Source organism: Alligator mississippiensis, chromosome 5, assembly GCF_030867095.1.
Source record: "Alligator mississippiensis isolate rAllMis1 chromosome 5, rAllMis1, whole genome shotgun sequence".
NCBI lineage: Eukaryota > Metazoa > Chordata > Crocodylia > Alligatoridae > Alligator > Alligator mississippiensis.
In genome coordinates, this window is record NC_081828.1 from 179,652,488 (window position 1) to 179,666,666 (window position 14,179).

General features: G+C 43.5%; 1 protein-coding gene across 1 annotated transcript in view; it reads left to right on the forward strand.

Annotated features, from left to right (window-relative positions):
- LOC102558575 (phosphatidylcholine translocator ABCB4) overlaps positions 1-14,179 on the forward strand; it is a 101,542-nt gene that overhangs the window by 65,510 nt on the left and 21,853 nt on the right. The window contains exons 19-23 of the mRNA XM_059729043.1: positions 300-377; positions 4,218-4,301; positions 5,202-5,405; positions 10,000-10,100; positions 13,504-13,644. Coding sequence (XP_059585026.1) covers positions 300-377; positions 4,218-4,301; positions 5,202-5,405; positions 10,000-10,100; positions 13,504-13,644 — 608 coding nt within the window. The remainder of the gene's footprint in view (positions 1-299; positions 378-4,217; positions 4,302-5,201; positions 5,406-9,999; positions 10,101-13,503; positions 13,645-14,179) is intronic.

A 14,179-nucleotide genomic window follows, 5' to 3' on the forward strand; every position in this document is an offset into this window, starting at 1 on the left:
GTGGGGACTTGTCCTATGCCATGGCAGCAGTTAGGTCCTAGCATCCACCCACTCACCTCTGACCCAACTGGGTCATTCCACCCCACAACCTGAAAAGGTTACTAGTGACTGTTGTAAAACCATTTTAGGAAAGGTACTTCCACTAGTTTTTTGATGGTTTGTTTGTTAAAACTAGCTGGGATATATAAATAGGTATCCTTAAAAAACTTAAAATGTGGGATTTTTGGTATTCACTTGTGTACCTGATAAATATTTTGTATTATTTTGTTGTGTAATAACCTTTCTTTCATCTCAAACAGGGTTTCACATTTGGTAAAGCTGGAGAGAACCTTACAATGAGGCTTCGATTCATGGCCTTTAAAGCAATGCTTAGACAGGTAAAAGGGCACTTTAAAACTGTTTAAGAATGTCTACACAAAGGGTAAGCATTCTTTATTGTGTTAAATCGGTCAGTTTTGGAGTGTAGATTAAGCCTAACTACATGAACTAAGAGAGAAAAGTGCTCTCTTGGAGTCCAGTTCTGAAGCTCAAATTTGTTTTAAATATGCAGTTATCATCATTGCACTTCCAGATAACTCCACTTGTATCTAAGATTCCACAATGAATTATTGGTACAAATTATAATATTTGTATCTCTGACTGACCCATTTTACTTATAAAAGTGGAGACTGGATAAAGGCCTTTTTAATTATTTTTAATTTTAATCCCAAGTAGTATAGGAGTAAGTTTGTAACTACAGATGTGTAACACCTATGTTACAGAAGTCACAGTAAAAGTTGGAAATAGTCATAGGGTGTTTGTGCAAGCCATGCATTTTCTGTTTTCCTGATGCCTGTAGAATGCTGAACACTCAGTAGCAGCATGTACTGTACTTGCACTGCTGAGCCTGCAACACTATTGAGCAAGCCTCTGTTTGATAGGCAATGAATAGGGGGAAATAAAAACCTTTCCAGAATCTTACCTGGATACATCACATCCTCCATTCTTGGTGTAACTCTATTAATGATACCGTTGTATTCAAAGACAACCAGAAATTTGACCTAAATCTGTTGTTGCTGTCATCTGCTGATTTTTCTGAGTCACTTCACTTGCATGTCCTCCTAGCAGCAGTATGGTGATGCAATAGTAGAGTAGATAAGGTGACTTGCTATACATTCAGAAGCATATATATGTGAGTCTTGATTTAGATTTGCACTGAAGGCTTCCACCAGTCAGTTCAACTGTAAATGGATATGAGGTCCTTCAAATGGGGAAGACAAAAATAGCTCGAAGTAAAATTAAACACATCGTTCCCCTGTATGCTATTGGCTATAGAAACTGGTCTGTTTTAACCACAATAGCCCAAGACAACACTGGGCACATCTAAATGTGTAATTAAGACACATAAATAAATGCCAGAGCTTATTGCTTGAGAGTTTATTGCTCCTGAGCACTGCATCTTCACGTGTACTTGGGATCGCAGCATGTTGAGCCAGATTAGAGCAGCCCCAGCTGGCAGGGGAACCAGGGGCTTAGTCTGCGAGCCTGGGGCTGCTCCCCCTGGCTCAATGTGCTGGCTGGGGCCTTTATAAAGTGCCTAAATGAGGGTACTTTAGCATGGGCCAAGCCAGCAGGGGCAGCATCTACACATGCACTGCTGCAGAGTAAAAAACTAGGCAGCAGAATAGTACTTGTATTAACTTGTAAATACAAGTACTATCCTGCTGTGGAGTTCATTAGTTTACTCCTAATAGGGGGCCTGTGTAGATGTGTGACATATACTACACAGCTAATTAGTCTACTGCATAGTAAATGTCTTGTGTAGATGCGCCCACTGGGCATGTCTATATGTGTATATATATGTGTATTTCCTATGGCAGCAGTTTACTCATGAGTACATTACTCACAAGTAGACACTTCCGGGCAGGTGTAAAATAGCAGCAAATCTGCTGCTGCTTCCTGGGGCACTGCTGCCACCAGGGGGAGCTCCAGGCTCTGGCTGCAGCTGCCAGCAGCCCTCCTTAAAAGCCAGTCCCACATGCTGCTCTCTGGCCAGCCCCTTCCTTGGCCAAGAGCAGCGTGCCTAGCACAGGGGCAGCACACGGCAGGACTCTCCTCACTGTCTGTGCCTCCCTGCACCATGGCTGCTCCAGCCCTTGACCCTGGCTCCTGCTAGCCACCACACTGGTTCTCTCATGCTGAACACTGCCTGTTCCACAGCCCTCTTGGCCCTCCCAGCTCCCCCAGGCCCAGGAACTGCCTGCCTTCCTGCCGCGCATCGTTCCAAAGTCACAGCTGCTATCCACCTTTCATCTCAACCCCATCAACCTAGCCAGACCCTGGCAAGGATACTGATGACGGGCTCCAGGACACCACTACTGGAGTCACCATCGCCCTTCTGGGCCTCCAGCCACGCTGTTTCTGGCCTATTGCGCCAGCCTGGACTGGTGGCCGCACGTCATCCAGCACACCTTGGACAACGCGACGTGGCTGGAGGCATTCTGGATGACCTAGGCCACCTTTCAGGATCTTCTGGAACAGCTCCAGCTGCACCTGGTGCAGCAGGACACTGCCATGCACCCACCCTTCCCTGTGAACACCTGGCTGGCCCTCACCCTGCTGAAGCTGGCCATGCCAGCCAGCCTATGGTACATCAACCACCTGTTTGGTGTGGGCAGGCCACCATCAGGGAGGTCATCCTAGAGGTCTTTGGTGTCCTCCAAGATATGCTGAGAGACACCAGGCTTTGTGTGCATGACCCCCTGGCAGTGGTAGTGGGGTTCCATGGCCTGGGATACCCCAGGTGCATCTGGGCCCTACACAGGACCCGCTTCCCTGTCACCTGACCGCCCCTATTACAGCTGGAGGGGCTTTTACTCTGTGGTGCTCCAGGTCATCATAGACCATTGCAAGGCCTTCATACACATGAGTGCCAGCTAGGCAGGCAGCACCCACAACACCTGTGTCTTCAGGAACTCTGGCCTGCCAGCCCTGGTACAGAACAGCTGCTTGGTGCCGGACCTGCAGCTGGGCATAGTGATGGTCACACCCCTGCTCATCAGGGACCCTGCCTACCTGCTCCTGCCCTGGCTCATGCAGCCACACACTGGCAACCTGGACCCCGGCCAGGCCCACTTTAACTGGTGCCTGGGTCAGACCTGTGTCCTGGGGGAGTGTGCCTCTGGCCGCCACAAGGGCCACTGGTGCACCTTCATTGCCTGCCTTGAGTTTATCAGGAACAACCTCCCCGGGTCATCATTTCAGCCTGTGTGCTGCACAACATCTGTGAAGCCCAGGGGGTGCTCTTCTGTGAGGCCTGGGGGAGAACACCTGGTGTCAGGCACCACCTGTGGTGGCAGCAATAGTGGTGACCCACCCCCACCAAGGCAGCAGGAGAGCTGTGCACCTGCCAGTGGGGCCAGGGCACTGAGTGCAGGAGGCACTGGCTGACTACCTCCTCCAGCACTCTCTACTCTAACTCACCTGCACTGCCCCCTGCAGACCCCTAACCCATGCCTGCCCCCAGCACCATGTTCTTCTGAGACATGTCTGCAGTGAGCAAGTTTTTATTTCCCTTACATCAACCATAGCCCCCTTCTCCCCTTCCTCCCCAAACAGAGACCCTCTACCACCCAACCAACCTACCAACAATAAAGCACCTTCTTCCCCATGAAAACTATCTACAGTGTCCTATGTGTGTCGTCCTAGGGTGGGGGGCTGTGCGGTGGGGGCACCTAGGGGCCAGAGCCTAGGGACAGGCAGCCAGCACCCTGGGGCTGTGAATCTGTCATGGCAGGTGCTGGCCTGGACTCCCTGAATGGCTGGTAGAGGGTACAGCTAGGAAGCTGGGCAGGACAGGCTGCTGCAGGCCTGAAGGGCCCTCCTGGGGGTACAGGAGCTCTGGTAGGCCAGAGCAGGAACTCTGGCAGTAGCTCTGGCAGGCTGCCCATGCTGCTGTAGATAGCATGGCTGCGGCAAAGGTCCTGGGGCATGAAGAACTCTTAATGGGACTTGCAACTTAATGCAGTTTATTTTGAGTTGTAACATATAAGGGATATGGAATTTGATTCACTCCAAAAAAATAATAATAAAAAAATGGAACCCTCCATACTATACATTATGTTGTTAAATAACTCAAATTGAAATTATTTATTTTATGCAAACCGAGATTTTATTGTGTGGTATTTGGAACACTAGAACATTTTTTCAGATTCTAAGAAATGTGTTTTGTTTTGTAGGACATCAGCTGGTTTGATGATCCTAAAAACAGTACTGGGGCATTAACAACAAGACTTGCTAATGATGCTTCCCAAGTGAAAGGCGTAAGTGGCATATATTATATTGGCATATAGCAAAGTTACAGTAGAGATTTGATTTGCTAGATGGCAATTCTGATTTTGGTGCCCACTGCGAAATATTCTTATTTATTAAAGAGTTTTGGGTTTCACACCATTGAAGCATATAATAATGCTAGATATTGTGATACATGTTTTCAGTATAACATTCTGGAAGATGTTTCATGGTTGTAGCATTATCACTTTCCTATGCTTTCAATTTTGCTCTGAATCTATTAATCTAAAAACTCTATTTAAAGTTAACTACTTAATCAAACCAGATTTTTATGTAGCATGTGTAGCCATAATTAGTGTTACAATCCAATGAAGTGCCTAAGCATGTGCTTAACTTTAAGACAGTGAATAGTTCTATTACATCAGTAAGTCTACTGACATGCTTAAAGTTAGGCATCTGCTTAACTTAAGTACTGAGCTGTATTGTTTCTTTTATGATAAAAATATAATTAGTTCAGGGTCCCGCTTCCTCTCCAAATGAGGCCATTGTATGTTTCAACAGACTTGGCAGAGTTGAAGTTATAGTTCTAAATACAAAACTATAAACTACACAAACTCCCTGTTTAAAAACTTTTTGCTCAAAATGCTAAATTACAGCTGAAAATCTGGAGTGATCAAAGGGAACCTTGGGGTGGGGGAGAGGTATTACTGCAAACAGCAAAAAAAATTATCTAGCCAGTAAAATCATCTTTGAAAGCATGTGGCAAACACTCTCCCTCTAGCAAAATTAAAGCACTTTCAGATGTGCTCTGGAAAATAAGCCTGCACCAGCTTCTGGATCATCTAGATAAGTATTATCCATGTCTAATGTTCATGTTACCTACACAAAAATATTCAATACAGTTGTTTTATTTGGGTTTTGGTTTCTTTTAGGCTACAGGTACCAGACTGGCTTTAATTGCCCAAAACATAGCTAACCTTGGGACTGGAGTTGTTATATCACTGGTGTATGGCTGGCAGTTGACCCTTTTGCTTTTAGCCATTGTGCCAATTATTGCCATCTCAGGAATGATTGAAATGAAAATGTTGTCTGGACATGCAGAGAAGGATAAGAAGAAACTGGAAATTGCAGGAAAGGTGGGTCCAATGAAGCTTAACTTGCTTAAAGGTACAGTGCTGTCATACAGGACATTGGTAATGGATCAAAAGTATATTGCTTCTAAGTAAGGCACGCTCCATACTGTTATGTTATTTTTCGTTTACATGTTGCTGTACATGCTAGATAATGGACTTAAAACTAAGAGCATTAGTTGATATAATTTACAGTGTTGTAATACCCATAATGTGCTAAGCAGCTTTGAAGCACATGATTCTTTTATGCTTGTCCTGGGCTTGTCTCCCCTTTCCCTGTTCTTTCACAGCATTTTTCATTTGACCTTCCCTTCTTTATTTTCTAGCACTTCATCCTTTTTGTGTTTCCCTTTCACTTTTCACACTTTCCTCTTTCTTCCTTACTAATGTTTGTGTTGTTTCTATGTTGACTGGTACATGCATCTTCTAACAAACATCATCTAACAAAGAAGCAAAAATGCATCACACTGACAGCATGACTAATACCACTCAATAATCCCTTAGTCTTACTTTTACTCCTTCCTTTTCTGGATGAAAGAGGAAGATACTTAAAGGAAGCATTGAGCTGTTGAAAGGAAAAATTGGAAGAGAAAATTATAACTTCATTCCAAAATGCTTTCAGAGCAGAACAACCGTTCTGTCACTTCCCATTCTCATATACTCTGACAGGTTTGGGTGCCCTAACTTTTCTGCTAAAGCAAAGCTGTGAGCACTTTTGTCATTGTTAATATTTTGTGTCTTTAAGAACTGAAATAGTCTAGATATCTCCTGCCTTTTCTGTGCTCCCTTTCGTATCCTCCTACTGCTGTAGGTGAAGTTGACAAGAAAATAGCTTCATCCACAGAGCATGGGCATATTTATTTACATCTCCTATGCCTCATTTTATACAGACAGGAAAGTTAATCACAAAGCATTACTCCCCTGTAACAGGGTGGCCTCCGCATCAAGTCTTTGCCAGCCGCCCTGTTCCTGGGGTAACCACCCACTTCACTCTCCTGCCATGCCTTGATGGAAAAATATGAGAGTTGTTACAAAGGTGGGAGGCTATCCATTATTTTCCCTGCTCACAAGGGCCTAATACCCGCTCCGACCGCCCCCTACACAGGTCCCATGCCTCACAGATGTTACTCTGATGTTACTTTTGGCCTATGGCCATAGCAAACTGGGCACACCGTTGTAGCTCTTTTCTACAGCCCCAGAGGGCCACTTGCACACTGCCGCTCATTCGCCAGGGTCCCACTCGCTCCGCTGGGTCTCACCCAGCCTCTTCCATACTGCTCTCTCTCAGGGGCCACACTCATGCCGCCCAGCCTCATCCATCTTCAGGCTTAGCTCTCCTCACCTCAGTCACCCAACTGACTGCACCAGGGCTATCTCCCACTACCCTCACCTAAGCATTGACTGAGAGCTTGTACAAGTGTAGGCCTATTTCACTCCTAGCCCCTCGCCAGGCCACTATGTCCCCACTGGGCTTCCTCACTACTCGCACTCACAGGGCTGCTCTGTTCATCACCCCTCTCACACAAGGTCTGAATCACACCCTCAGGGTATCCTCTGCCACCTGGGTGCATCCCCAGGTCCCTCCTCCAGCCTGAGCTCTGCCTTAGGGCTCCTTAAGCAAGCCCTGGGCTCTCCCTGCTCACTAGAACACCGCCAGGGATGTGGGGCTGGGTATAAGGTGCCCCAACCCACCTTTCACTGGGGTGGAAACTTGCCTACCATATCCTGGGGGCTCCCATGCCACTAGGAGCCCCACCAGACCACCCTTCCCCAGCAGGGTGCAATTTTACATCTTACCCAGGACAAGGGGTCACCTCCTCCCCATAGCCCCTACTCTTACCTCCTGACTCTGGCAGAGCAGCCTCTCAACCTGATATTTCCTCCTTCCTTGCTGCAGCAAACTGCAGCCCAGTTTATATCCCTGAGCCAAAATGGCTGCCCCTTGTCAGGCACCTGGCTGCTGCCTGTTTGCTGCTCTTTAAGTGGCAGACACCAAAGGTGCCCTGCCACGTCCCCCCTCTAAAACAATTAGAAAATGTCCTACTGTGTCATCCTTATCAAACGTTTCACATAAGCACAAGAACATATTCTACTTTTTCCTTCAACCAGCAGGATTTTATTGTACATTTCTCTAGTGTTCTTCAGCAAGCTCAGAAACCAAAAAACTTAACATTTCCTGGAATATTGTCTTTTGAGACCTGTCAAAGATATTTTCCTGTCTTCCTGCTAAGGGTATCTTCACTGGAGATCTTTTAACAAAAATACTGAGAAGATTCAAATCCCTTCTTATTAGCTGGTAACCAGGCTTATAGTTACAATAAGTAATATAGCTTTTACATGTCACACTTCAGTAATAGCCTCCGTCTAAGGTTTTATCAAAATTTTACAAACCAACAAACTAAGTCCGCAATTGCCCTTGAAATAAATTAATATCATCATCATTATACAGAAAAGGAAAAAGGTGCAGAAACCAGACATAGGAATGTAAGACCTATGCTTTAACTACTGGCTTTTATTGTTTCACTTAGGTTATCCTTTGTTCACAGCAAAGTTGCATACATAGGTAGAAGACAAGATGGTTAGATTATTTTCTGACTTGTGTATTATCAAAAGAATAATGAATTAGGCTCTAAGGGCAGAGTCTTTACCTTGACATTTACAAAGATGTGTATTTCAATCAAACTCTCACCACAGTTGCAACACATAAGACTTTGTTGCTTAAACTTAATGTAAGAATCTAGGTGGTAGCAATGAAGTCATGAAAATGGCTTGGGCAAAAATAGTTCATTCTCTAAAGAGAGTATTTGAATACAGCAGGTTCCCCTTTAAGCATAAGACAAAGAACAAAAATTGGTCCAATATCCCAGACTTGCCTCTTGCGCCTAGTCCTTAGCCTGACACCGCTACCTGTTGATTCCTGGTTTCTGACTTTGACCTGGTACACTATTTCTTGCTCTTGGCTCTCAAACCATGACTTGTTATCCTGACTACCAACCAGGGCCCACACGTCTAGTCATTAAGCCAAGCAATCTTCACTAGCTTTTCACTAATCATCATCTTTCTTTTGTTTGGTTTGGAAGGTCCCGAATCTTTCAGTTACTAAGCATTTTGAAATATTAAAATAAAGTAGCCAGGTCAGGGGCCAGTCACTTTTGGCTCATGGGCCAAATATAGCTCAAGGGAGCACTTGACTATGTGTTCAATTAATAGTGTGATTAGAACAAACTACAAACTTATTACACATTTTTTGTGAAATAATTTTTAGCTTATTGCTTGTTTTATTACACCATTTATTGGTTGAACATATACCTGGACTACAACTTAAGGTTAATCATGCCTTAAGTGTAAGGTGTAAAGGGGACCTGTAACACACTTTCTCTTTTGCTATAAGAAATATTGCTATTCATATTCAATAGCTAAAAGTAAATTCCATTGATATAATAATGCCTCTGAGTCAGAGTTTCACAAGCATCACAAGATTCCTAATAGAGATTGTTTGCCTAACTCCTTAGCCATTTTTCAAATAGCTCTCTGCTCCTCCCTCCCCCCCCCCATCTATTTTATTTCTTATACCAGTAAGGGAAGATTTTCAATCTCAAATCAATGGGAATTAAATGCCAAAATGCAAAGAAAAATCTTCCCCTAAATGTTCAGAAGTGTGTTGATAGTGTTGAAGTGATGTTATAGCTGTGATGGTCCAGAAAGCGAGGGGCAAGAATTTTTGTGGGTGATATCTTTTATTGGACCCACTGCATGTTTGGGATAGATTTAAACATATTTTTTGTACTACAGTACCCTTCCTCAGTTCTCTGAGGGAGAAACAGGCACAAAAGAGCTAAATAGGAGATGGAACAAGGGCTTGTGTAAACTCCACATGTAAATAAAAACAGGATATGAGAAATTGGTGAATGGAAATTCTGTACAGTTCCCAGTGCAGCTGGGCTCCACTTTTCCAAACACCCCCACCCCCCAGCACCAGGCTATTTTTAGCCCCCCAGCCTCTTGCTCCCACCACCCACAGACTAACCAGCTCTCCCCTCAACACCCCTCCCCCCCCCATCACACAAGCTGCTCCCAGTACTGGTTATAGCAGCATTCGCCAATGCTGGGGGGCAAGGAAGTAAGTCCCAGCGGGGGGAGGGGTGGGGGTTTAGGTTTGCTGTGGCAGGGTCATGGAGCTAAAAGTAGACCCTGTTCCCCCCAAACCCTCTGGCAGACCCTGCAAGCCCTCCCTGACCCTGCCAAACCCTCCCAGACCCTACCAACCTCTCACAGACCCCACCTACTCCCCCGATCCCCCTGAAGATCCTGCCTGCATGCCCCCCCCACCCCTGCTTGTCTCCCCATCCTAACTTACCTTAGATCCGGTGGTTATTTTTAACTTGATCTAACCTCCTCCTTACCTTCCTGAATGTTTATACTTAGCCACTATTGGTTCTGTTATCCAGGCTAGTCATGCTGTAGTGACGTCTTCTATTGGATTGTAGACATACCTTATGTCACTTAATAGTCAACCCAAGCTATGTTTACCAGGTTAGAATTAAATATTATTGTGCAACCTTGTTTTTTCATTGATGAACATGTCCTTTCTGCAATACAGATTGCTTCTGAAGCCATAGAAAATATTCGAACTGTTGTTGCTTTGACTCAGGAAAGAAAATTTGAGTCTATGTATGGACAAAATTTGCAACTACCATACAGGTAATATATATATATTTAAATTAATTCAAACTCTTGGTTTTGGAATTGAGTGTAAATTTTCACTAATAAACTAACATGATAGACTAACATATCATAACATGTTACAGGGTTGTAGGTTGTAGCCGTGTTGGTCTAAGGACATAGGCAGAGATGGTTCTTTGGGTGAATCTGATATCTTTTATTAGACCAACTTAAATAGTTGGAACCATTTTTCTTAGCAAGCTTTTGGGTTTAAAAACCCTTAGTCAGAGTGAGAAAGCATCTGCAGTTGGTGCGCTCTTCCTGGATAGAATTAATAGTAAAGAGGCCAGCACAAAGAACCTTTTCTATCATAATATGAAGGAGGCCAAACCCACTTTGGACATAAAAATATGCTATATATTTTGCTTCAGGCAAAGATAATCAAAAAATAATCCTTAATGTCCTGTTCTTTGAATAAATGATACCATTGTAATCTCTTATTGTAGTACAGGCAGTCCTTGGACTTAAGACAATTGGTTCCTGAAAACCATGTCTGAAGTCAAAACGGTGTAACTTGGAACCAATTTTCCCATAGGAAACAATGTTATAAATGGGGGATGGGTTTCTGAACCAAGGCTCGATACCCTATTTTCACCAAAAATAACCCAGAATGTTATACTCAATCAATTATAGATGAGTAATATAGCTACATTATTGTATTTATATTGTAAATAGCAATCATATTGACTTGGAAAGACTTCTTTGAGGTGACTTTGCTGGACTTTTTGAAGGGCTCTTTGCTGGAGTCTTTTCAAGAGTCTTGGCTGCAGGTTTTTCTGGAGTCTTGTCTGCTTTCTTAAAGAAAGTGCTCAAGAAAGTTTGGACAGATGTTCTCCAGGAAGATGGGTGATGCAGCAAACTTGTTTGCTGGCATGGCGTGGTGTTCTAAAGTCAAAACTGATAGCAGAAAGTTGAAACAGGGTGTCAATTTATAAACGTTGCAAGTGTGAAATGCTGTAACTCAAAACATTGTAAGTCAAGGACTGCCTGTACATGGTACTCCTGTTCCAAAGAGTTTAACTGCTACAGAAGCTATTTTCTAAAATAGAGGTTTCCCTCACTTTATGCTGTACATGCGTTCCTGGAAAACAGTGCATAATTCAAATTCACATAGAGGGAACCCACTTTACAGTGAAACAAAGAGGGATACGTTCCAAGACCTTGACTGTACTGACCTCCAGACCCATTTCTACCACTTCTACAAGACAATTTTGGTATTCACCAACAGCAGACAGTACACACAAGCACAGGGTGGTGGTGAATGTTACCATAATGGGGATGGCAACTAGAGAAACATGTGTCACAGGCAACAAGCAAGGAGCACAGATCCACACAGGAGACTATATTTTGGTGCACGTCACTCCCACAATGCACCACACAAAGCATCTGACTGCAGGCTTTCACCATACCAATCGCATAAGAGTGAATTTACCTTGCATATAACAAATTTTTGGCATAAGAAGGGTCAGAGATGTGATTGCAGCCTATGGAGGCATGTCCATGCTAGCTATAATCCTTCCAAGGTGAGTTCAGTGGAAATGAAGATTAGGGGAAGAATTTCATTACCCTTTCTGTAACTAAATGGCAGTTTTCCAGTTGCCCCAGTGGCATTTTTTTGTATTTTTGCAGATTTCATTTTTCTTACAGCTGCACTGTAAATATGTTAGCGTGCACACAATCTGAGCATGTGCAGTAAGCTGTGTACTGGACCAAACTCCATGACTAATGGGTGTTAGACACTAGAAGAAGAGAAGGCACGCCCTCCCACGTTTTAGTTCCCAGTAATTGAAATTTTGCCCACAAAGTAGGAAACCCAGGTTTTAGGCCCCCATCATTTATAAGGGACTTACATCTGTGCCTTTCAAATTGGCCAAATATAGTGCTCCAGCCACAATACCACAGGCGAGGCACCATCCAGACCCTTTGAAGCAGGTCACTTGGGTATCCATGTGAGAGATGTGGAAGGCAGTGGTTCTCAACTTTTTGGGGCTTGAGGTATCCCTCTTTGGACTTGAGACACCCCTCCATAACTTTTGTGAACTGAGTGGCACCCAATTTCAAAAAAATTATTTATATTTTATAGTGCTTACTTCCTTGTGGAGGAGCCAGGCAGTGGGGGTGAGGGAAATCAGCAAGACAGGGACAAGCCTGAGTCTGCAATTATCTGTTTATCTCCACCTTGCTGCATGCTTCAAAGGATCTGGTGGCACCTCAGGGTACCACAGCACCCTGGTACAGAATCATGGGTATAGGGCCAGGAGCAAGAGAGCCAGCTAGACAGTGTTTGTTTCAGTGAGACGACCTCTGCTCTGCAAGTGAGTAGGCCTTCAGTTCTAGCTTAGATCCTTGCTCCCACTAAGGCAGAAAATTCTCCAGTGCTCTATTTTCTGTCCAATGAATATTAAATTCAAGATACAGCTTCAAGAGGAGAGGAGCCTGGGTAATGCCTAAGTTCCCAGTCTTATGCTGGGACATTAGAAAGATGCTGATTCAAATATTCAAAAGTCTATAATCCTGTTTCCTGGGTGTGTACCCTCAATATCTGAGCTAGGCATGGGGAGAGTGGGGGGGAGGAGAATAAATTATTACAGGGCTCTAGTCTTCCTCCTCGCTTTTCAGCTATTAGGATTAAACCAAGAGAGGGACTGCCTCTTCTTTTTTTTCTGGGGCTGTCATGTCAGGCACCTAGAGATGTAGATTTGAACCTGCCCGACCTGGCCAATAGCTCTCTCTGTGTACATGTGTTTGTGTGTCCACACTGCAGGGGTAACTCACTGAGTTTGTAATACTAAGTGCCAAAAAATAACACCGAGTTAGAAAATGTTCCTTTCAGCCCACAAAGGTTAATGGAATTCTGCTGTAGCTGTCATGGTCTTAATTTTAGCGCTGTTTATGCTCTGTTGGTATGTCACTTTCCTATTCCACATCCACATTTAACCAGAAATTACACAACATTGTTTGTAAGGACAGTCAGCATCAGCATGATAGCTCAGGTGTTTTGATTAAATGACAGTATTCTTATGTTATAGTTGGCATAAAAATCTAGTTTTGGCTGAATTAATTTTTGCTTCCTAAAGAATCCTGAAGATCTGTTAATGATTATATCTTATGCTGTGATGTTGTACAGTTTCAAAAGTGATTATTTAATTGAATCCTTGAAAGATATGATTGCATCACACTCTGATCAATTTTTCAAGGACACAGGATTCTAAAATATACAAGAATGTTGTATTTCTAAGTCTCAGTCTAACCTTGGAGATTGCTTCCTCCAAAAATATTACACAACTAAATATTGAACACTGAAGTCAATACAAGCAAAGGGCACTTAATACCTTCTTAGAAACTAAAACATAATTATGAAAATGCCTATTCTTTGTTACAGAAATTCTGTGAAGAAGGCACATATCTTTGGAATTACTTTTGCCCTTTCCCAAGCAATTATGTACTTTGTCTATGCTGGTTGTTTTCGATTTGGTGCCTATCTAGTGAGAAATGGACACATGCAGTTTAAAGATGTAATTTTGTAAGTATCTCTATTGCAATTTATTTTTTTGTCCACATAAGGGAAGATGCTTGTATATTGCTACAGGTAGTCAGGTGTGTTTTTCTGAAGTCAGGCAGAAGACAGGCTGGGTGGCACAATTTTATGGATACAGTGGAACACGGTTTAAGAATCCTCAAAGGTAGCCATGAAAAAAACAGGAAAATTCTTCTTCTGTCCCCAGCCATTTTTATACTTTAAAACAACAGGTGGGTTTAGATATGCCCTTACTTATATCCTTGTAATTTCTTGGAGTCAGTGGAGCTGTACCGCGGTAAAAAGTGCAGAATGAAGGCATATTGGACGAGTCTTTACTCTGATTCCATGGACAGAAAGATGGTTTTTAAAACAGATCCAGCTGTGTTTTAGGGGAGCCAGAGAAGTCATTTGCATTCCCTGCACTCTGCTTTAAAGGATTAGCATAAGGAATAATTGGGATCAAAGAGCTGTAGAGAACCAAAGGACCAAAGGACAAGCTACTACAGGAATCCTTGGCTTCCCTTTCCTTTCCTCTTCC